Source organism: Oncorhynchus gorbuscha, linkage group LG07, assembly GCF_021184085.1.
Source record: "Oncorhynchus gorbuscha isolate QuinsamMale2020 ecotype Even-year linkage group LG07, OgorEven_v1.0, whole genome shotgun sequence".
Lineage (NCBI taxonomy): Eukaryota > Metazoa > Chordata > Actinopteri > Salmoniformes > Salmonidae > Oncorhynchus > Oncorhynchus gorbuscha.
Window position 1 is genome coordinate 7,647,544 of NC_060179.1, and position 25,244 is coordinate 7,672,787.

At 44.7% G+C, this 25,244-nt stretch overlaps 1 protein-coding gene across 3 annotated transcripts in view; it reads right to left on the reverse strand.

Annotated features, from left to right (window-relative positions):
- LOC124039460 (collagen alpha-1(XI) chain-like) overlaps nucleotides 1-25,244 on the reverse strand; it is a 216,932-nt gene that overhangs the window by 159,941 nt on the left and 31,747 nt on the right. The window contains exons 5-11 of one of the 3 annotated variants that reach the window (XM_046355449.1): nucleotides 19,784-19,909; nucleotides 10,870-10,974; nucleotides 8,566-8,670; nucleotides 4,729-4,950; nucleotides 696-749; nucleotides 402-443; nucleotides 59-121 (exon numbers count right to left, since the gene is read on the reverse strand). In XM_046355449.1, the coding sequence (XP_046211405.1) occupies nucleotides 59-121; nucleotides 402-443; nucleotides 696-749; nucleotides 4,729-4,950; nucleotides 8,566-8,670; nucleotides 10,870-10,974; nucleotides 19,784-19,909 (717 nt within the window). The remainder of the gene's footprint in view (nucleotides 1-58; nucleotides 122-401; nucleotides 444-695; nucleotides 750-4,728; nucleotides 4,951-8,565; nucleotides 8,671-10,869; nucleotides 10,975-19,783; nucleotides 19,910-25,244) is intronic. The other 2 variants (XM_046355450.1, XM_046355451.1) reach the window with 2 other exon arrangements.

The window sequence follows — 25,244 nt, forward strand, 5'->3', positions numbered from 1 at the left end:
AGAGAGAGAGAGAGAGAGAACGACAGAGAATGGCAGGTACACAGGAAGAGAGACTCACCCTGTCACCCGGATCTCCAGCAACACCAGGGGGTCCATGTAGACCCAGGGGGCCCGGGAGACCCTACAGAAACACAACCCAATCAAACTGAGGCACAGACATGTTGTTACATAGGCCTCAATCCTGACTTGAGATAAAGCCCTGTAGACTGAGACTAAGTCACTAAGTCACGTACAGTAAGACACTCAATTTAAGTGTCATTTAAGTTTGAGTAGAGATTTAGTGCACTAGTTTTCACCAGAGCCCTATGGCTACTGGTTAAAACTAGTGCACTACAAAGGGAATAGGGTGCCATCTCTGGACGCCTCCTTGGCCTCAGGATGAATACATATGTGTTACTCACAGCTGGGCCTGCAGGTCCAGGAGGGCCTTTAATCAGCATGCCCTAAACGTGATGGACAGACGACAGGATTGAAGAAATGGGACAGCGAGAATTAAATGCTTCAGTGTTTCACATCAAGTTACGTCACAATTAAAACAGAAATAGCGTCCATCCCACTGCATCCTGTCTCTATACGGAAGAAAACATTCATTTATAACCAAACAGTTTCTTTCAACTTCCTGTATGACACAATTTGTATTCTCTACACATATTCCCTTAAAAAAAAAACAGCCGTGTTGTGTTTTTGGGTCTTACAGGTTCAATCACAGCGGGTTCGCCCTTCTCGCCTTTCTCCCCACCACCAGCCACCTGTGAAGACAGGGAGGACACCAGCGTGAGTTCCTTCATACCGAGCTACAGTCACCGGATCAATGACCAATGGGATGGGCGGCATGAGGGATAAGATGAATAAAAGAGGCAATTCAACAAGCGAAGAAGAAGGTCATTTTGATGCATGGTTTTAAAGAATATGATGTGATCAGCCAATCAACCGTGTGATCAGCCAATCAACCGTGTGATCAGCCAATCAATAGTGTGATGTGTGATCAGCCAATCAACAGTGTGATCAGCCATTCAACAGTGTGATCAGCCAATCAGCAGTGTGATCAGCCAATCAATAGTGTGATGTGTGATCAGCCAATCAACAGTGTGATCAGCCATTCAACAGTGTGATCAGCCAATCAACAGTGTGATGTGTGATCAGCCAATCAACAGTGTGATGTGTGATCAGCCAATCAACAGTGTGATGTGTGATCAGCCAATCAACAGTGTGATGTGTGATCAGCCAATCAACAGTGTGATGTGTGATCAGCCAATCAACAGTGTGATCAGCCATTCAACAGTGTGATCAGCCAATCAACAGTGTGATCAGCCATTCAACAGTGTGATCACGCGCGCGTGTGTGTGTGTGTGTGTGTGTGTGTGTGTGTGTGTGTGTGTGTGTGTGTGTGTGTGTGTGTGTGTGTGTGTGTGTGTGTGTGTGTGTGTGTGTGTGTGTGTGTGTGTGTGTAGGAGAGGGGTGGGGGTTATAGGATTGAGCTGGGTGGTGGTTATAGGATGAGGCTGGGTGGTGGTTATAGGATGAAGCTGGGTGGTGGTTATAGGATGAAGCTGGGTGGTGGTTATAGGATGATGCTGGGTGGTGGTTATAGGATGAAGCTGGGTGGTGGTTATAGGATGAAGCTGGGTGGTGGTTATAGGATGGAGCTGGGTGGTGGTTATAGGATGGAGCTGGGTGGTGGTTATAGGATGGAGCTGGGTGGTCGTTATAGGATGAAGCTGGGTGGTGGTTATAGGATGGAGCTGGGTGGTGGTTATAGGATGGAGCTGGGTGGTGGTTATAGGATGGAGCTGGGTGGTGGTTATAGGATGGAGCTGGGTGGTGGTTATAGGATGAAGCTGGGTGGTGGCTATACTGTAGGATGAAGCTGGGTGGTGGTTATAGGATGGAGCTGGGTGGTGGTTATACTGTAGGATGAAGCTGGGTGGTGGTTATAGGATGGAGCTGGGTGGTGGTTATAGGATGAAGCTGGGTTGTGGTTATACTGTAGGATGAAGCTGGGTGGTGGTTATAGGATGGAGCTGGGTGGTGTTATAGGATGGAGCTGGGTGGTGGTTATAGGATGAAGCTGGGTGGTGGTTATAGGATGAAGCTGGGTGGTGGTTATAGGATGGAGCTGGGTGGTGGTTATAGGATGGAGCTGGGTGGTGGTTATAGGATGGAGCTGGGTGGTGGTTATCGGATGAAGCTGGGTGGTGGCTATACTGTAGGATGAAGCTGGGTGGTGGTTATAGGATGGAGCTGGGTGGTGGTTATACTGTAGGATGAAGCTGGGTGGTGGTTATAGGATGGAGCTGGGTGGTGGTTATAGGATGAAGCTTGGTTGTGGTTATACTGTAGGATGAAGCTGGGTGGTGGTTATAGGATGGAGCTGGGTGGTGTTATAGGATGGAGCTGGGTGGTGGTTATAGGATGAAGCTGGGTGGTGGTTATAGGATGAAGCTGGGTGGTGGTTATAGGATGGAGCTGGGTGGTGGTTATACTGTAGGATGAAGCTGGGTGGTGGTTATAGGATGGAGCTGGGTGGTGGTTATACATTACATTACATTTAAGTTATACTGTAGGATGAAGCTGGGTGGTGATTATAGGATGGAGCTGGGTGTTGGTTATAGGATGGAGCTGGGTGGTGGTTATAGGATGAAGCTGGGTGGTGGTTATAAGATGGAGCTGGGTGGTGGTTATACTGTAGGATGGAGCTGGGTGGTGGTTATAGGATGAAGCTGGGTGGTGGTTATAGGATGGAGCTGGGTGGTGGTTATAAGATGGTGCTGGGTGGTGGTTATAGGATGGAGCTGGGTGGTGGTTATAGGATGGAGCTGGGTGGTGGTTATAGGATGAAGCTGGGTGGTGGTTATAGGATGAAGCTGGGTGGTGGTTATAGGATGAAGCTGGGTGGTGGTTATAGGATGAAGCTGGGTGGTGGTTATAGGATGAAGCTGGGTGGTGGTTATAAGATGGAGCTGGGTGGTGGTTATACTGTAGGATGGAGCTGGGTGGTGGTTGTACTGTAGGATGGAGCTGGGTGGTGGTTATAGGATGAAGCTGGGTGGTGGTTATAGGATGAAGCTGGGTGGTGGTTATAGGATGGAGCTGGGTGGTGGTTATAAGATGGTGCTGGGTGGTGGTTATAGGATGGAGCTGGGTGGTGGTTATAGGATGGAGCTGGGTGGTGGTTATAGGATGAAGCTGGGTGGTGGTTATAGGATGAAGCTGGGTGGTGGTTATAGGATGAAGCTGGGTGGTGGTTATAGGATGAAGCTGGGTGGTGGTTATAGGATGAAGCTGGGTGGTGGTTGTACTGTAGGATGGAGCTGGGTGGTGGTTGTACTGTAGGATGGAGCTGGGTGGTGGTTGTACTGTAGGATGGAGCTGGGTGGTGGTTATAGGATGAAGCTGGGTGGTGGTAAAAGAAGTAGAGACAGGGAGAGTTGTAGTAGTGCTGGATCTGAGTGTGTGTTAGTGTGTACATGTACATACGTGTTAACGCCTGACCGCCATATACATATATCTGTCCATATAGAGGACAGAAACACATTCACAGACTGAAAAGTGGGGTGGATGTTTCAAACTAAGACAGGCTCCACAAACACAGCATGACAATGACAGACAAACTCCCCAAGACAAAACAAACTCCCCAAGCCAAGACAAACTCCCCTAGACAGACAAACTCCCCTAGACAGACAAACTCTCCGAGACAGACAAACTCTCCGAGACAGACAAACTCTCCAAGACAGACAAACTCCCCATAAGCACTTCGCTACACTCGCAATAACATCTGCTAACCTTGTGTATGTGACCAATAACATTTGAATTGATTAGATTTGACAGACAGACTCCCCATGGCAAGACAGACTCCCCATGGCAAGACAGACTCCCCATGGCAAGACAGACTCCCCATGGCAAGACAGACTCCCCATGGCAAGACAGACTCCCCATGGCAAGACGAGACACAAACTAGCGCAACAATGTATCTGAGGTGAGAGCCTGTACCTCCACGACCCTGGTTCATACACACACCCCTCGGTCAGTTCATACACACACCCCTCGGTCAGTTCATACACACACCCCTCGGTCAGTTCTTACACACACCCCTCGGTCAGTTCTTACACACACCCCTCGGTCAGTTCATACACACACCCCTCGGTCAGTTCTTACACACACCCCTCGGTCAGTTCATACACACACCCCTAGTCAGTTCATACACACACCCCGCGTCAGTTCATACACACACCCCTCGGTCAGTTCATACACACACCCCTCGGTCAGTTCATACACACACCCCTCGGTCAGTTCATACACACACCCCTCGGTCAGTTCATACACACACCCCTCGGTCAGTTCATACACACACCCCTCGGTCAGTTCATACACACACCCCTCGGTCAGTTCATACACACACCCCTCGTCAGTTCATAGACACACCCCTCGGTCAGTTCATACACACACCCCTCGGTCAGTTCATACACACACCCCTCGTCAGTTCATACACACACCCCTCGGTCAGTTCATACACACACCCCTCGGTCAGTTCATACACACACCCCTCGGTCAGTTCATACACACACCCCTCGTCAGTTCATACACACACCCCTCGGTCAGTTCATACACACACCCCTCGGTCAGTTCATACACACACCCCTCAGTCAGTTCATACACACACCCCTCAGTCAGTTCATACACACACCCCTCGGTCAGTCTAAGTTCGGAGGAGAGCGGTGCCATACTTACGGCAGTCTGGGCGAGTTCCTCCGTTTCCGCGGGAACCCCCAGCCCCACCTCTTCTTCGGCGGTACCAGTGGGGTTGGGTAGCTCATTGCCATTCTCATCATACACCCCGTACTCATACTGCTTATTGTCCAACTCGCCCCCTAGGTCATACTCCTTAAAGTCATACTCGTCCACTCCGGGATCCACACTGTCCAGGCCAGCCTCGGGGGCGGCGGGGGAGTCCTGACCCAGATGAGCAACGGAGGAAACAGGGTTGTTAGTCGAGCGGTTGGGGCATAGGTAGCTAGAGCAGGCTACAGTCTATGTAATGTTATACAGCTTTAGCCTTACCAGGTCAAAATGAATCCGGCATTGTGACACGTGGTGAACGCTATGGCAACGTGGTAACACCTTATTCAAGTTCCATTTACTTTAGTGGAAAATCTGTTTGTTGGTGAGATATTGATACAACTTCACGAGTGTGTAATTATAGCTATTGTTTCATTTCACTGCATGTCTGCATGTTGTTGTGTTGAAGACTGGTGTCTTACAGTGAAGCAAACTATACAAACTATGTAAACTATTGTCTGTGACTCTGTGTAATGTTTATCTAACTGTGTTGTGCTACATATACAGTGAGGGGGGAAAACGTATTTGATCCCTTGCTGATTTTGTACGTTTGCCCAGTGACAAAGAAATGATCAGTCTATAATTTTAATGGTAGGTTTATTTGAACAGTGAGAGACAGAATAACAATTGATGGCTTCTGTGGACAGGTGTCTTTTATACAGGTAACAAACAGAGATTAGGAGCACTCCCTTTAAGAGAGTCCTCCTAATCTCAGCTCGTTACCTGTATAAAAGACACCTGGGAGCCAGAAATCTTTCTGATTGAGAGGGGGTCAAATACTTATTTCCCTCATTAAAATGCAAATCAAATGTATAACATTTTTGATGTATGTTTCTCTGGATGTTTTTGTTGTTATTCTGTCTCTCACTGTTCAAATAAACCTTCCATTAAAATCATAGACTGAGCATGTCTTTGTCAGTGGACAAATGTACAAAATCAGCAGGGGATCAAATCCTTATTTTCCTCACTGTAGTATCCGTGTCCAGGTCTATGACAACAACAACAAAACGTGCAAATAACGTGTTACCTTGACGACATAAAAAAAGCATTAGAAATTCTGATGATCAAATTTACATCAAGACCAGACTTTAGGTTATTTCAGTCTTTTTAACACAAACATAATACCACTAGAATATCAATATATGAACAAAAATACTAAAATAGATTAACTAAGTCTGGAAGGACACTAGAAGCATCTTTCATGAAATGGTACATCTACGATATAGAAATGTGCAACAATACAAAGTACATACGTATGTGTACAAGGAATTTGATTGATTCAATTTCCTAGTTGGTTTGGATAGATACCAAATATTGATTACGGTGAGACTGTAGTATTTATGACATACTCTGCATTTTGCACAGTTCTACAACAACCAATCACACAGCACTGCCATTACTCTGGAAGCCATCAAAATGGATGACACGACACAGGTATCTGAGCACGTAGCCTGTAGGGTAAAACGGGGTAACATAACCCAGAGGGGTCCAATTTACTCCCCCACTCTTCCTTATGGTGCGGCAGCGTAGCCTAGTGGTTAGAGTGTTGGACTAGTAACCGGAATGTTGCGAGTTCAAACCCCTGAGCTGACAAAGTACAAATCTCTCGTTCTGCCCCTGAACAGGCAGTTAACCCACTGTTCCCAGGCTGTCATTGAAAATAAGAATATGTTCTTTAACTGACTTGCCTGGTTAAATAAAGGTAAAATTAAAAATGAAATGGTCTATTGAGATAATATATGCTCATGCTATCGAGGGCCAAATAACCCAGTGAATTCACATCCATTTGGAACACACTGCTACTGCAGTAACACAGTGCAACAAGTATCATAATCAGCTGTGAAGATGTCTCTGATTGGTTGATCATAGTTCTATTGGAGCGATTGGGAGAAGAACTACTAATCAAAAGGTCTTGCAGCGGCCCAGCCATCTACGGCCGAAAAGGGGGTGATTTTACTGTGACACCATATATCTCGCTGAAGACAGAACCACAAACCCCACGTTAAACTTAGCAGAAACCTGACTGGTAAGAGCAGGTGCTTGGTTCTCCACAGAGAGAACTTTGCCCGTTTATGATTGGACACTGAATACTGTCAATCATGGATAAGGCTGCAAATCAAATATTTTCACCTACGTACCATTATTAAACTCATACAGAAAAGCACACAACTATTAAAAGTAAAATGAGCATGTCCAGGAAGTGACGTTGAAGATTTGATTTGATATTAGTTTGGTTTAAGATGCCCTCTGAACACAGACTTTAGTGCTGTTTATCCTGTGAAACAGTGAGTTGGGCCTGTACATTGGAGGACACATCACGTCCTACTACAAAAATGCCACTAGCAACATCTTGGACCCACACAGACTAAAGACAAATGCCTTTTCTAATTCGAAAACAGACCGTGAAATATATTCCTAGCTTATTTTTTTATTTCAGGTGTGACCCAGTTAATTGCAGAAAAAAATATTATTGCGTATGAGTATACCAGAACAACTTAAATGGACAAAATACCCTGTCTGTTATTCCATTATAATACCATTATAATACCATTATAATACCATTACCATTATATTACCATTATAATACCATTATAACACCATTATAATACCATTATATGACCATTATAATACCATTGCCATTATTATACCATTACCATTATAATACCATTATAATACCATTGCCACTATAATACCATTATTATACCATTACCATTATAATACCATTATAATACCATTGCCACTATAATACCATTGCCATTATTATACCAATTATGATACCACTACCATTATAATACCATTATAATACCATTACCATTATAATACCATTATAATACCATTACCATTATAATACCATTATTATACCATTACCATCTAATATATAAAACCTTACTGAAGAAGACAGATAACCATTCTATTATTTTTTCAATGTACTAAAATGACCCAACAATATATATCAGTACCATCTACGTTGACTGTTGATGAAGTGTAAAGCACATGCATATTTATTTGATTGTCACGGGTGTGACATGGGTGATTTATGTGTCTTGTTTTGTCTAGGGGTTTTTGTAGTCTATGGGGTCGTGTTCAGTTGAGTGTTCTAGGTAAGTCTATGTTTGCCTGGAGTGGTTCTCAATCATAGGCAGGTGTTTATCGCTGTCTCTGATTGGGAACCATATTTAGGCAGCCATATTCTTTAGGTATTTTGTGGGTGATTGTTTCCTGTCTCTGTGTTTTGCACCAGTTAGGACTGTTTGGGGTTTTTCCACGGTTTCTTATTTTGTATAGTGTTCACATTTTCATCTTTCATTGAAAGATGTTTTAGAAATAACCACGCTGCATTTTGGTCCGCCTCTCCTTCCCAGGAAGAAAGCCGTTACATTGATACTTATGAAACTGCAACCTTAGTCAAACTTGAATTAAACAACAGAAAGCTACATATTATTTGCATGTATCTGAGACTAAATGTGACTGGATAGTATTAAAGGTGGATTGAATGAAATGACGCATGACATATGGCTTCTGATGTTTAATCTTCTCTGTCCAACGGTTCTGCCATTGTCAATAGAAAAGTTCAAAACAGAACAATTGCTTTTGAATTGTTTTGTCTTTGTTATTTCATACCATATTCTTCCATAGCTCATAGGTCTTCCTTGTCTCTTTCACTTTCCAAATACTGCACTTTCTTTCTTATAATAAAAAGTTAATAAAATATGAAAAACTAAAAGTTACCTGGTTCGGTCCTCCGGTGGCAATGGGAGACTGAGTATCCTCTACAGTTCCGTAGTCAAGCTCACTGTCAGTATAGTCAGTGTATTCTCCGTCTACATTGTTTAGCTGAAGTTGTGTCGCATCAGAAAAAATGGAAAGAAGGAGAAGAACAGAGAAGCAGGTTAACACAGAAGGAGAAGAACAGAGAAGCAGGTTAACACAGAAGGAGAAGAACAGAGAAGCAGGTTAACACAGAAGAAGAAGAATAGAGAAGCAGGTTAACACAGACGGAGAAGAACAGAGGAGAAGCAGGTTAACACAGAAGGTTAACACAGAAGGAGAAGAGAAGCAGAACAGAGAAGCAGGTTAACACAGAAGGAGAAGAACAGAGAAGCAGGTTAACACAGAAGGAGAAGAACAGAGAAGCAGGTTAACACAGAAGGAGAAGAACAGAGAAGCAGGTTAACACAGAAGGAGAAGAACAGAGAAGCAGGTTAACACAGAAGGAGAAGAATAGAGAAGCAGGTTAACACAGAAGGAGCAGTCTGCTCAGCTAGCTCCAACTCTGCTGGGTCGAGAGAGAGAGAGAGAGAGAGAGAGAGAGAGAGAGAGAGAGAGAGAGAGAGAGAGAGAGAGAGAGAGAGAGAGAGAGAGAGAGAGAGAGAGAGAGAGAGAGAGACTGGTAGGAAGGTGGAAGTTAGCTATAGCCTCCAGTCTAGCATCACAGATTTCCATCCAGAAAATGTCAAAGGAAGAGATCTGGATGTGATCTGATGTTTTTTATTTTTTACTGGTGCCGTCACCACTAATACTCTGCGCCGGAACTACACCGACCGCTGCTTGACAGCCATTCATCTGTATCTTCTTCTTAGCGACCACTAACCGCTAACCTTTTTATCTGCTGGCTTTCTAGAGGCCAGGAACATTAGGGGCTTTTAGCCTTAGACTTAAGGGACTTTCGGGCCCTTTTCTTTTTCATGTAAACATTACATTTCTTTCTCTGGAAGAAGGTTATAGTGATAGAAAATCAAGACGACACTGAGAAGGCCAAAAAGATGCCTGTTCACCCCAGTGCATGGTCACCCCGCTATCATCCAGAAGGTGAGGTCAGTGAGTGCAGGTGCATCAAAGCTGGGACTGAGAGACTGAAAAACAGCTCCTATCTCAAGGCCATCACTGTTAAACAGCCATCACTAACATTGAGTGGCTGATAAAAACATACTGACTCATATCTAGTCACTTTAATAATGAAAAATGTATGTAATAAAAGTATCACTAGCCACTTTAAACAATGCCACTTCATATAATGTTTACATACCCTACATTACTCATCTCATATGCATATACTGTACTCGATACTACCATCTACTGCATCTTGCCTATGCCGTTCTGTACCATCACTCATCAATATATTTTTATGTATATATTCTTATTAATTCCTTTACACTTGTGTGTATAAGGCAGTTGTTGTGAAATTGTCAGATGACTTATTAGATGTTACTGCACGGTCGGAAGCACAAGCATTTCACTACACATTTCACTACACAGAAGCACAAGCATTTCGCTAAACTCGCATTACCATCTGCTAACCATGTGACCATTAACATCTGCTAACCATGTGACCATTAACATCTGCTAACCATGTGTATGTGACCAATAACATCCCACCTCTTTAAGGAATACCTAGGATAGGATAAGTAATCCCTCTCACCCCCCCCCCCTAAGTTTTAGATGCACTATTGTTAAGTGACTGTCCCACTGGATGTCATAAGGTGAATGCACCAATTTGTAAGTCGCTCTGGATAAGAGCGTCTGCTAAATGACTTAAATGTAAATGTAATATAATAATATAATAATATATATAATATAATAATATATAATAATAATAATAATAATAATAATAATAATATATGCCATTTAGCAGACGCTTTTATCCAAAGCGACTTACAGTCATGTGTGCATACATTCTACGTACATTCTAATGTAAATGTAACATCTGCTATCCATGTGTATGTGACCAATAACATTTGATTTGATTTTATCAGAGGAAGGGTGGGGGTTGAAAGTAAACATCAACACCAGAAATTGCTTTCAACCTGAGACACAAAGCTGAACATAAGACAAACCAATCAAAAGCTGGCATCCGCCACGTGTGAGAGCAGAGGGCGGGCCGTATAGCGACAATAAGATTACAAGTTTGATTGACGCATCAAGACATACAGTAAACGGTAGACCACAAAGAGTTGTGAAAGGGGGGTTCGGCACAAAGGGTACAGTAAGACACCACAGGACAAAACAAGCATCTTTCTTCAGTGTTTTGTTTACCTGTGGGTCACTACCCGCCTCATACTCGTCTGTTGGAGCAGTCTCTGTCTCTCCTTCAGAATAATCATAAAACTCACTATAATCTAAGTCATCGGTAGTAGTGTACTGGAGGGGGAGAGGGAGAAATGTTAGCGTTAGCATGTTAGCGTTAGCATGTTAGCGTTAGCATGTTAGCATAACAGAGAAAACTCAATTTCTCGGCAAAAACAAAAGGTGATATAAACATAACCTGTACTGTACTGTACATATTATGAATTAAAACCTGTCTGAAAATAACACTCATTAGATTTGCATTATCCAATAACAAAAGATGAATAATCTTGTACAATGTAATTAGCATGTCATATTGTATAAGTCGTCAAAGTATTGTCTCCAACGACATGCTGTGTAGCTTGACTGTCAACGAAAAATGCATAGCTAACGCTTGTTTATAAAACTGATGTGTAGCTGCACAGTACATGACAATACTTTCTTACTATAGGAATATCATTAATCAGTGATATCTAGCTCTTAGAGGTAGACTCTACCTGACGTTGCCACGAGCCGCACCGGAGATATTGAAATGAGTGAGATCGAAGGTGCATGGGTTCTGTTCACACTGTTACAGCCTGATAGCCAGGGGACCAAAAACAGTAAAGAAGTTGAGCCTCGTGCTTCAACACTCTTCGTTGTCATGGACATTGACCCACTATGCTGTTTACTTTCTGCATCTATGTGATATCGCTGAGTCTACTTTTAAACAACACAACTACAAAGCAAAGTAATGGGTTAAGACTCAGTTGGCCATAACACTCTAAACATGAAAATAAATACTGAGACCAGCACTGATCGAGTCCATGTAGAGCTACAGTTTTATAAACAGGTGGGGGTGTTTTAAAAGATAATACAAAAAAAGCTGAGCTGTACATCAGGGAAAGCTATGAGAAGTACCAGCTGCATGGAGTAAAGCTGAGGGTTGGTAGTGGTACCTGGCACTCATAGCAATGGTTTGATTTATATCCTACAGCACTTACGTCTGAAGCAGACTACTGAATTGGGGCGGCAGGGTAGCCTAGTGGTTAGAGCGTTGGACTAGTAACCGGAAGGTTGCAAGTTCAAACCCCGAAGCTGACAAGGCACAAATCTGTCGTTCTGCCCCTGAACAGGCAGTTAACCCACTGTTCCTAGGCTGTCATTGAAAATAAGAACTTGTTCTTAACTGACTTGCCTGGTTGAATAAAGGAGAAAAAAAATGTGTACCTTCCTGCTGGATTTGCTTCCCTGTGGTTTATATGTGGTTTATATGTGGTATATATGTGGTTTATATGTGGTTTATATGTGGTATATATGTGGTATATATGTGGTATATATGTGGTTTATATGTGGTTTATATGTGGTTTATATGTGGTTTATATGTGGTTTATATGTGGTTTATATGTGGTTTATATGTGGTTTATATGTGGTTTATATGTGGTTTATATGTGGTTTATATGTGGTTTATATGTGGTTTATATGTGGTTTATATGTGTGGTTTCACTGAGGAGGTGTATGTGTGAATGGCTGACTCATTATCCCCAGTGGACTGAATAAAACACAATCTATTGACTCAGAGGGCAGTGGAAAGAGGATTTACTCTAGGATTTACGGTATCAGTACAATTCTATCCAGATGTTTAACTGACTATTCAATGATGATCTATGCAAAATGTAGAGTAAACTGTGTATACTCTAATGTATATTTCAAGGAGAGAGAGAGAGAGATTTCACTTGGTTTGGCAATGTAAACATAAGTTTCCCATGTCAATAAATCCCCTTAAATTGAACATTGAGAGAGAGAGAAAGAGAGAGAGAGAGAGAGAAGATCCCATCCAGGCAACTCAGCAGATTTACATCCTGACACTGCTCTGGCAAGGCACCAAGAGCAAGGCACTCTGGGTAAGGACTGGAGCTTCCAGGAGAGTGGGGGCATTAATATCTCTCTACAGTAGACTGTTAAAGGTCTCTCTCCTCCAAGATACATTCATATCTATCTACAGTAGACTGTTAGAGGTGTCTGCCCTCTTGTGGTCTAACCTATAGTTCAGTTGTGTGTTTAAAGTTTTTTAATAATGGGTGTATTTTTGTTTTAATAGGTGTTGTTCTGTTTTACAGGGTGTTGTTCTGTTTTACAGGGTGTTGTTCTGTTTTAATGGGTGTTGTTCTGTTTTGATAGGTGTTGTTCTGTTTTAATAGGTGTTGTTCTGTTTTCATGGATGTTGTTCTGTTTTAATAGGTGTTGTTCTGTTTTCATGGGTGTTGTTCTGTTTTCATGGGTGTTGTTCTGTTTTAATGGGTGTGGTTCTGTTTTAATGGGTGTGGTTCTGTTTTAATGGGTGTTGTTCTGTTTTAATGGGTGTTGTTCTGATTTCATGGGTGTTGTTCTGTTTTAATTGGTGTTGTTCTGTTTTCATGGGTGTTGTTCTGTTTTCATGGGTGTTGTTCTTTTTTAATAGGTGTTGTTCTGTTTTAAGGGTGTTGTTCTGTTTTAATAGGTGTTGTTCTGTTTTAATAGGTGTTGTTCTGTTTTAATAGGTGTTGTTCTGTTTTAATGTTGGTTTTAATAGGTGTTGTTCTGTTTTAATGGGGTTGTTCTGTTTTATAGGTGTTGTTCTGGGTGTTGTTCTGTTTTAATAGGTGTTGTTCTGTTTTAATGGGTGTTGTTCTGTTTTAATGGGTGTTCTGTTTTAATGGGTGTTGTTCTGTTTTAATAGGTGTTGTTCTGTTTTAATAGGTGTTGTTCTGTTTTCATGGGTGTTGTTCTGTTTTCATGGGTGTTCTGTTTTAATGGGTGTTGTTCTGTTTTAATGGGTGTTGTTCTGTTTTCATGGGTGTTGTTCTGTTTTCATGGGTGTTGTTCTGTTTTAATGGGTGTGGTTCTGTTTTCATGGGTGTTGTTCTGATTTAATGGGTGTTGTTCTGTTTTCATGGGTGTTGTTCTGTTTTCATGGGTGTTGTTCTGTTTTCATGGGTGTTGTTCTGTTTTCATGGGTGTTGTTCTGTTTTAATTGGTGTTGTTCTGTTTTCATGGGTGTTGTTCTGTTTAAATAGGTGTTGTTCTGTTTTACAGGGTGTTGTTCTGTTTTAATGGGTGTTGTTCTGTTTTAATAGGTGTTGTTCTGTTTTAATAGGTGTTGATCTGTTTTCATGGGTGTTGTTCTGTTTTAATAGGTGTTGTTCTGTTTTCATGGGTGTTGTTCTGTTTTCATGGGTGGTGTTCTGTTTTAATGGGTGTTGTTCTGTTTTAATGGGTGTGGTTCTGTTTTAATGGGTGTTGTTCTGATTTAATGGGTGTTGTTCTGTTTTCATGGGTGTTGTTCTGTTTTCATGGGTGTTGTTCTGTTTTCATGGGTGTTGTTCTGTTTTAATTGGTGTTGTTCTGTTTTCATGGGTGTTGTTCTGTTTAAATAGGTGTTGTTCTGTTTTACAGGGTGTTGTTCTGTTTTAATGGGTGTTGTTCTGTTTTAATAGGTGTTGTTCTGTTTTAATAGGTGTTGATCTGTTTTCATGGGTGTTGTTCTGTTTTAATAGGTGTTGTTCTGTTTTCATGGGTGTTGTTCTGTTTTCATGGGTGTTGTTCTGTTTTAATGGGTGTTGTTCTGTTTTAATGGGTGTGGTTCTGTTTTAATGGGTGTTGTTCTGTTTTAATGGGTGTTGTTCTGTTTTCATGGGTGTTGTTCTGTTTTAATTGGTGTTGTTCTGTTTTCATGGGTGTTGTTCTGTTTTAATGGGTGTGGTTCTGTTTTAATGGGTGTGGTTCTGTTTTAATGGGTGTGGTTCTGTTTTAATGGGTGTTGTTCTGTTTTCATGGGTGTTGTTCTGTTTTCATGGGTGTTGTTCTGTTTTAATTGGTGTTGTTCTGTTTTGATGGGTGTTGTTCAGTTTTAATGGGTGTTGTTCTGTTTTAATGGGTGTGGTTCTGTTTTAATGGGTGTTGTTCTGTTTTCATGGGTGTTGTTCTGTTCTAATGGGTGTATAAATGAGTCATAATAACAGAAAACCCTGCTGCTCTCATGATAAGAATGATTTAGTGCATTTTGTTGTCACATCATACTAAACTCAGCAAAAAAAGAAACGTAAATTTTTCTGGACCATGTCTTTCAAAGATAATTCATAAAAATCCAAATAACTTCGCAGATCTTCATTATAAAGGGTTTAAACACTGTTTCCCATGCTTGTTCAATGAACCATAAACAATTAATGAACATGCACCTGTGGAACGGTCGTTAAGACACTAACAGCTTACAGACGGTAGGCAATTAAGGTCACAGTTTTGAAAATGTGGGACACTAAAGAGGCATTTCTACTCACTCTGAAAAACATCAAAAGAAAGATGCCCAGGGTCCCTGCTCATCTGCGTGAACGTGCCTTAGGCATGCTCCAAGGAGGCATGAGGACTGCAGATGTGGCCAGGGCAATACATTGCAATGTCCGTACTGTGAGATGCCTAAGACAGAGCTACAGGGAGACAGGACGGACAGCTGATCGTCCTCGCAGAGGCAGACCACGTGTAACAACACCTGCACAGGATCGGGACATCCGAACATCACATCTGCGGGACAGGTACAGGATGGCAACAACAACTGCCCGAGTTACACCAGGAACGCACAATCCCTCTATCAGTGCTCAGACTGTACTCAATAGGCTGAGAGAGGGTGGACTGAGGGCTTGTAGGCCTGTTGTAAGGCAGGTCCTCACCAGATATCACCGGCAACAACGTCGCATATGGGCACAAATCCACCGTCGCTGGACCAGACAGGACTGGCAAAAAGTGCTCTACACTGATGGGTCGCGGTTGTCTCACAAGGGGAATGAGCTTTACACCGAGGCCTGTACTCTGGAGCGGGATCAATTTGGAGGTGGAGGGTCCGTCATGGTCTGGGGCGGTGTGTCACAGCATAATCGGACTGAGCTTGTTGTCATTGCAAGCAATCTTAACGCTGTGCGTTACAGGGAAGACATCCTCCTCTCTCATGTGGTACCCTTCCTGCAGGCTCATCCTGACATGACCCTTCAGCATGACAATGCCACCAGCCATACTGCTCGTTCTGTGCGTGATTTCCTGCAAGACAGGAAGGTCAGTGTTCTGCCATGGCCAGTGAAGAGCCCGGATCTCAATCACATTGAGCACGTCTGGGACCTGTTGGATCGGAGGGTGAGGGCTAGGGCCAATCCCCCCCAGAAATATCTGGGAACTTGCAGGTGCCTTGGTGAAAAAGTGGGGTAACATCTCACAGCAAGAACTGGCAAATCTGGTGAGGTCCATGAGGAGGAGATGCACTGCAGTGCTTAATGCAGCTGGTGGCCACACCAGATACTGACTGTTACTTATGATTTTAACCCCCCTTTGTTCAGGGACACATTAATCAAGTTCTGTTAGTCACATGTCTGTGGAACTTGTTCAGTGAGAGGACGTTTATTCTTTTGCTGAGTTCATACAGTTTAATCTGTTGGAAAACACAGATGTCATGTCTGACTTTACAGAACGGTGCTCAGGCACGTGGTTGGCTGAGTGTTTTGTTATGATTCTGAAACATAACACTGCGTACGGTCTGGCTTCTGTTCAATTGGCGGATCTGTGAAACGTATTAGCGAACAAGAGAACTATTCTCTCCAAATTGGACACAGCCTGGAATTTAAAGATTTTCCACTGTGATGTAATTCCCTGTTACGAAGCAACAAAAGAAAAGGTGAATAACATTGAAGAGTAAATACCTAAAGAGTGTTCTGAAGAGATCATCAGAAGTCTTACTGAGTTACTGGATGATTAACAGGAGCAACGAGACTCCAATGACCATACTTCTTCTTCTTCTGCTAATGTTAAAGGTAGTAAACACCATGTATATACCTCTAGCGATGCTGAAATACACACCTCCCTCTAGCGATGCTGAAATACACACCTCCCTCTAGCGATGCTGAAATACACACCTGTCACGCCTTGGTCATTGTATTTTGTGTTTTTGTTATATGTTTGGGTAGGCCAGGGTGTGACATGGGTTTATATGTTGTATTCGTATTGGGGTTTGTATTATTTGGGATTGCGGCTGATTAGGGGTGTTGTTAGGCTTGGCTGCCTGAGGCGATTCTCAATCAGAGTCAGGTGCTTGTCGTTGTCTCTGATTGGGAACCATATTTAGGTAGCCTGAGTTCGCGTTGTATTTTGTGGGTGTTTGTTCCTGTCTCTGTGTTGTAGTCACCAGATAGGCTGTAATTAGTTTCGTTTCGTTTGTTGTTTTCTTATATCAGTTATTTCATGTACCGCGATACTTTCATTAAAGTCATGAGTAACCTACACGCTGCATTTCGGTCTGACTCTTTTCATTCAACAGACGAACGACCTTACAACACCTCCCTCTAGCGATGCTGAAATACACACCTCCCTCTAGCGATGCTGAAATACACACCTCCCTCTAACGATGCTGAAATACACACCTCCCTCTAACGATGCTGAAATACACACCTCCCTCTAACGATGCTGAAATACACACCTCTCTCTCTAATGATGATCTAAGACACACCTCCCTCTAATGATGATCTAAGACACACCCCTCTCTCTAATGATGTTCTAAGACACACCCCTCTCTCTAATGATGTTCTAAGACACACCCCTCTCTCTAATGATGCTCTAAGACACACCCCTCTCTGTACTGATGCTCTAAGACACACCTCTCTCTCTAATGATGATCTAAGACACACCCCTCTAATGATGTTCTAAGACACACCCCTCTCTCTAATGATGTTCTAAGACACACCCCTCTCTCTAATGATGCTCTAAGACACACCCCTCTCTCTAATGATGCTCTAAGACACACCCCTCTCTCTAATGATGCTCTAAGACACACCCCTCTCTCTACTGATGATCTAAGACACACCCCTCCCTCTAATGATGCTCTAAGACACACCACTCTCTCTACTGATGCTCTAAGACACACCCCTCTCTCTAATGATGCTCTAAGACACACCCCTCTCTCTACTGATGATCTAAGACACACCCCTCCCTCTAATGATGCTCTAAGACACACCACTATCTCTACTGATGATCTAAGACACACCCCTCTCTCTAATGATGCTCTAAGACACACCCCTCTCTCTACTGATGATCTAAGACACACCCCTATCTCTACTGATTATCTAAGACACACCCCTCCCTCTAATGATGCTCTAAGACACATCCCTCCCTCTAATGATGCTCTAAGACACACCCCTCTCTCTTATGATGTTCTAAGACACACCCCTCTCTCTACTGATGATCTAAGACACACCCCTATCTCTACTGATGCTCTAAGACACACCCCTCCCTCTAATGATGCTCTAAGACACACCCCTTCTCTAATGATGCTCTAAGACACACCCCTCTCTCTTATGATGTTCTAAAACACACCCCTCCCTCTACTGATGATCTAAGACACACCCCTATCTCTAATGATGTTCTAAGACACACCCCTCCCTCTAATGATGCTCTAAGACACACCCCTCCCTCTAATAATGCTCTAAGACACACCCCTCTCTCTAATGATGTTCTAAGACACACCCCTCTCTCTAATGATGCTCTAAGACACACCCCTCTCTGTACTGATGCTCTAAGACACAGCTCTCTCTCTAATGATGATCTAAGACACACCCCTCTCTCTAATGATGTTCTAAGACACACCCCTCTCTCTAATGATGCTCTAAGACACACCCCTCTCTCTACTGATGATCTAAGACACACCCCTCCCTCTAATGATGCTCTAAGACACACCACTCTCTCTACTGATGCTCTAAGACACACCCCTCTCTCTAATGATGCTCTAAGACACACCCCTCTCTCTTATGATGTTCTAAAACACACCCCTCCCTCTACTGATGATCTAAGACACACCCCTATCTCTAATGATGTTCTAAGACACACCCCTCTCTCTAATGATGTTCTAAGACACACCCCTCCCTCTAATGATGCTCTAAGACACACCCCTCCCTCTAATAATGCTCTAAGACACACCCCTCTCTCTTATGATGTTCTAAGACACACCCCTCTCTCTAATGATGCTCTGAGACACACCCCTCTCTCTAATGATGCTCTAAGACACACCCCTCCCTCTAATAATGTTATAAGACACACCCCTCCCTCTACTGATGATCTAAGACACACCCCTCTCTCTTATGATGTTCTAAAACACACCCCTCCCTCTACTGATGATCTAAGACACACCCCTATCTCTAATGATGTTCTAAGACACACCCCTCTCTCTAATGATGTTCTAAGACACACCCCTCCCTCTAATGATGCTCTAAGACACACCCCTCCCTCTAATAATGCTCTAAGACACACCCCTCTCTCTTATGATGTTCTAAGACACACCCCTCTCTCTTATGATGTTCTAAAACACACCCCTCCCTCTACTGATGATCTAAGACACACCCCTATCTCTAATGATGTTCTAAGACACACCCCTCTCTCTAATGATGTTCTAAGACACACCCCTCCCTCTAATGATGCTCTAAGACACACCCCTCCCTCTAATAATGCTCTAAGACACACCCCTCTCTCTTATGATGTTCTAAGACACACCCCTCTCTCTCTAATGATGTTATAAGACACACCCCTCCCTCTACTGATGATCTAAGACACACCCCTCTCTCCAATGATGCTCTAAGACACACCCCTCTCTCTAATGATGCTCTAAGACACACCCCTCTCTCTAATGATGTTCTAAGACACATCCCTCTCTCTACTGATGATCTAAGACACACCCCTCCCTCTAATGATGCTCTAAGACACACCCCTCTCTCTACTGATGATCTAAGACACACCCCTCTCTCTAATGATGCTCTAAGACACACCCCTCTCTCTACTGATGATCTAAGACACACCCCTATCTCCCATGTAGGGGGGACCCACTGGCCCTCAAAATACTGACCTGATCTTCAGGCTGTTGGGCCTGTAAGGAGTGGCCGTGGGGAGTTTCACAGTCGGGGCTGTAGTGTTCACAGTAGTCATAAGCTGCTGTAGGATCGGACACAATCAGCAGCTGCTGGATGTCACCCTGCGGAAAGGAAAGGAAACAAAGAAGGATTAGTTGTGGGGAAAATCACGTTTTTATAAGAGTTAGCAGATAGACACAGTATGATATTGTATGTACCGATGTTAAAAAGCTAACATGAACATTTAAAACGTTAAATAATATAAAATCCATTTAATGAATTAATTCTTCCACAGCACATTCATCCACAGGACATTCATCCACAGGACATTCATCCACAGGACATTCATCCACAGGACATTCGTCCACAGGACATTTATCCAAAGGACATTCATCCACAGGACATACATCCACAGGACATTCGTCCACAGGACATTTATCCACAGGACATTCATCCACAGGACATTCATCCACAGCACATTCATCCACAGGACATTCATCCACAGGACATTCGTCCACAGGACATTCATCCACAGGACATTCATCCACAGCACATTCAACCACAGCACATTCATCCACAGCACATTCATCCACAGCACATTCAACCACAGCCCATTCATCCACAGCACATTCATCCACAGCACATTCATCCACAGCACATTCATCCATATCACATTCATCCACAGCACATTCATCCATATCACATTCTTCCACAGCACATTCATCCACAGAACATTCTTCCACAGAACATTCATCCACAGGATCTTCATCCACAGGACATACATCCATAACACATTCATTCACAGCACATTCACCCACAGGACATTCATCCACAGGACATACATCCACAGGACATTCATCCACAGGACATACATCCACAACACATTCATCCACAGGACATTCATCCACAGGACATACATCCACAGGATATACATCCGTAACACATTCATTCACAGCACATTCACCCACAGCACATTCACCCACAGGACATACATCCACAGGACATACATCCACAGGACATACATCCATAACACATTCATTCACAGCACATTCACCCACAGGACATACATCCACAGGACATACATCCACAGGACATACATCCACAGGACATACATCCATAACACATTCATTCACAGCACATTCATCCACAGGACATTCAAGCACAGGACACACACACATCCACAGGACACAGAGAAAAATCAAGTTTAGACACTGGCTGAGTAAGTACATTATTATTCATACCACGGGGGTTTACCAAACCAGGCAGCAAAATCAAACAAACATGTACCATCAGGAAGGCAAACAGAAGAAACACCTGGAATCCATGTGTGCTGTCTGAGCAGCGAGAAGAGCAAAGGCAGCCAAACATGGATGGATGTGCAGTATTGACAATCTACAGCACAGCAAGCTGGAGGACAATCACCGAATCAACCTGAGATTATAAAATTGTCAGCAGAGATTGTGAGGCACTGCACTGTTGTGACAGGAAATAAGAACAAAAGGCAATGCAGATCGCATTAAACCTGCTCCTGAACACCAATTAACCTGCTCCTGAACACCAATTAACCTGCTCCTGAACACCAATTAAACCTGAACACCAATTAAACCTGCTTCCTGAACACCAATTAAACCTGCTTCCTGAACACCAATTAAACCTGCTTCCTGAACACCAATTAAACCTGCTTCCTGAACACCAATTTAACCTGCTTCCTGAACAACAATTAAACCTGCTTCCTGAACACCATGGGCGATGAAATCCAACTGGTATTGGTAGAAATAATAACTTCTGAAACAGTTTGGGTTTTCGGGTTGAGGTGGGAGGAGGTAGTATACTCCGGGATACTTTGAGGGTACTCAATGTGAGTTAAATCAGGTGCACCTTTTAATTTTGTTATCCCCTTTTCCCTCCCCAATTTCATGGTATCCAATTGGTAGTTACAGTCTTGTCCCATCGCTGCAACTTCCCGTACGGACTCGGGAGAGGCGAAGGTCGAGAGCCACGCGTCCTCCAACATGACCCTGCCAAGCGCCGTACTGCTTCTTGACACACTGCTCGCTTAAACCGGAAGCCAGCCGCACCAATGTGTCAGAGGAAACAACTTACACCTGGCGACCGTGCCATCTTGCATGCGCCCGGCCAGCCACAGGGATTTCTAGAGCATGAAGGGACAAGGACATCCCGGATGGCCAAACGCTCCCCTAACCCGGACAGCGCTGGGCCAAACCCTCCCCTAACCCGACGACACTGGGCCAAACCCTCCCCTAACCCGACGACGCTGGGCCAAACCCTCCCCTTACCCGGACAGCGCTGGGTCAAACCCTCCCCTTACCCGGACAACGCTGGGCCAAACCCTCCATCAGTATAACCAGGGTGGAGAGTTAACTATAACCACAGGCCCCAGGGTGGAGTTAACATCTATCTATCTATCTATCTATCTATCTATCTATCTATCTATCTATCTATCTATCTATCTATCTCTCTCTCTCTCTCTCTCTCTCTCTCAAAACATCCAAGGGACCACCTACTGCCTAAACCAATGTAAATACCACCCCAGTGCAACAAAAAAAACAATATTATTATAAGCCATGCTTTAAGTTGATTACCTGTGATCACATGTCACCTATTTCACACAATCAGTAGACCGTGAAAGCCAGGATTGGCCTGCAAACTGGACATCAGCATTGAAGCTGTGTGCCAAGGAGTCTGGAGGGGTGAGGGAGAGGTGGGGTGGAGGGATGGAGTGGTGGGGGGTGGTGTGAGGGGATGGTGGTGGGTGGTCCAAGTCCCGGTCCAGACTGGGGACAGACAGACAGACACAGGACCAGAGACGTCTGACCCACTGAAGCTCCAAACACACTGACGCTCCAAACACACTGACACCCTGACACTCCAAACACCCTGACGCTCCAAACACCCTGAAGCTCCAAACACCCTGAATCTCCAAACACCCTGACGCTCCAAACACTCTGACACACTGACGCTCCAAACACACTGACGCTCCAAACACCCTGACGCTCCAAACACCCTGACGCTCCAAACACTCTGACACACTGACGCTCCAAACACACTGACGCTCCAAACACCCTGACGCTCCAAACACCCTGACGCTCCAAACACACTGACGCTCCAAACACCCTGACACACTGACGCTCCAAACACTCTGACCCACTGACGCTCCAAACACTCTGACCCACTGACGCTCCAAACACACTGACGCTCCAAACACCCTGACACACTAACGCTCCAAACACCCTGACACACTGACGCTCCAAACACCCTGACACACTGACGCTCCAAACACCCTGACACACTGACGCTCCAAACACCCTGACCCACTGACGCTCCAAACACCCTGACACACTGACGCTCCAAACACCCTGACACACTGACGCTCCAAACACCCTGACACACTGACGCTCCAAACACACTGACGCTCCAAACACCCTGACACACTGACGCTCCAAACACACTGACACACTGATGCTCCAAACACCCTGACACACTGACGCTCCAAACACCCTGACACACTGACGCTCCAAACACACTGACACACTGACCCTCCAAACACTCTGACACACTGACGCTCCAAACACACTGACGCTCCAAACACCCTGACGCTCCAAACACACTGACGCTCCAAACACCCTGACGCTCCAAACACCCTGACCCACTGACGCTCCAAACACACTGACCCACTGACGCTCCAAACACCCTGACCCACTGACGCTCCAAACACACTGACGCTCCAAACACACTGACACACTGATGCTCCAAACACACTGACCCACTGACGCTCCAAACACTCTGACCCACTGACGCTCCAGACACACTGACCCACTGACGCTCCAAACACACTGACGCTCCAAACACTCTGACCCACTGACGCTCCAAACACACTGACGCTCCAAACACACTGACCCACTGACGCTCCAAACACCCTGACGCTCCAAACACCCTGACCCACTGACGCTCCAAACACACTGACGCTCCAAACACCCTGACACCCTGACGCTCCAAACACTCTGACCCACTGACGCTCCAAACACTCTGACCCACTGACGCTCCAAACACCCTGACGCTCCAAACACCCTGACCCACTGACGCTCCAAACACACTGACGCTCCAAAACTGACCCCTGCTCCAAACACACTGACGCTCCAAACACCCTGACACCCTGACTGACGCTCCAAACACCCTCCAAACACACTCCAAACACCCTGACCCACTGACGCTCCAAACACACTGACACACTGACGCTCCAAACACCCTGACACACTGACGCTCCAAACACCCTGACACACTGACGCTCCAAACACACTGACCCACTGAAGCTCCAAACACTCTGACGCTCCAAACACCCTGACCCACTGACGCTCCAAACACACTGACACACTAACGCTCCAAACACACTGACACACTGACGCTCCAAACACACTGACACACTGACGCTCCAAACACACTGACCCACTGACGCTCCAAACACCCTGACACCCTGACGCTCCAAACACACTGACGCTCCAAACACCCTGACACACTGACGCTCCAAACACCCTGACACACTGACGCTCCAAACACACTGACCCACTGAAGCTCCAAACACTCTGACGCTCCAAACACCCTGACCCACTGACGCTCCAAACACACTGACCCACTGACGCTCCAAACACCCTGACACACTGACGCTCCAAACACACTGACACACTGACGCTCCAAACACCCTGAAACACTGACGCTCCAAACACCCTGACGCTCCAAACACACTGACGCTCCAAACACACTGACGCTCCAAACACATTGACGCTCCAAACACCCTGACGCTCCAAACACACTGACGCTCCAAACACACTGACGCTCCAAACACCCTGACACACTGACGCTCCAAACACCCTGACGCTCCAAACACCCTGACGCTCCAAACACCCTGACGCTCCAAACACCCTGACACACTGACGCTCCAAACACACTGACGCTCCAAACACACTGACGCTCCAAACACACTGACGCTCCAAACACACTGACGCTCCAAACACCCTGACACACTGACGCTCCAAACACACTGACGCTCCAAACACACTGACGCTCCAAACACACTGACGCTCCAAACACACTGACGCTCCAAACACACTGACGCTCCAAACACACTGACGCTCCAAACACACTGACGCTCCAAACACACTGACGCTCCAAACACCCTGACACACTGACGCTCCAAAACACCCTCCAAACACCCTGACGCTCCAAACACCCTGACACTCTGACGCTCCAAACACACTGACGCTCCAAACACCCTGACACTCTAACGCTCCAAACACCCTGACACACTGACGCTCCAAACACCCTGACGCTCCAAACACCCTGACGCTCCAAACACCCTGACGCTCCAAACACACTGACGCTCCAAACACACTGACAACCTGATGCTCCAACCACCCTGCGAGCAGGCCTTTCTAATCGACC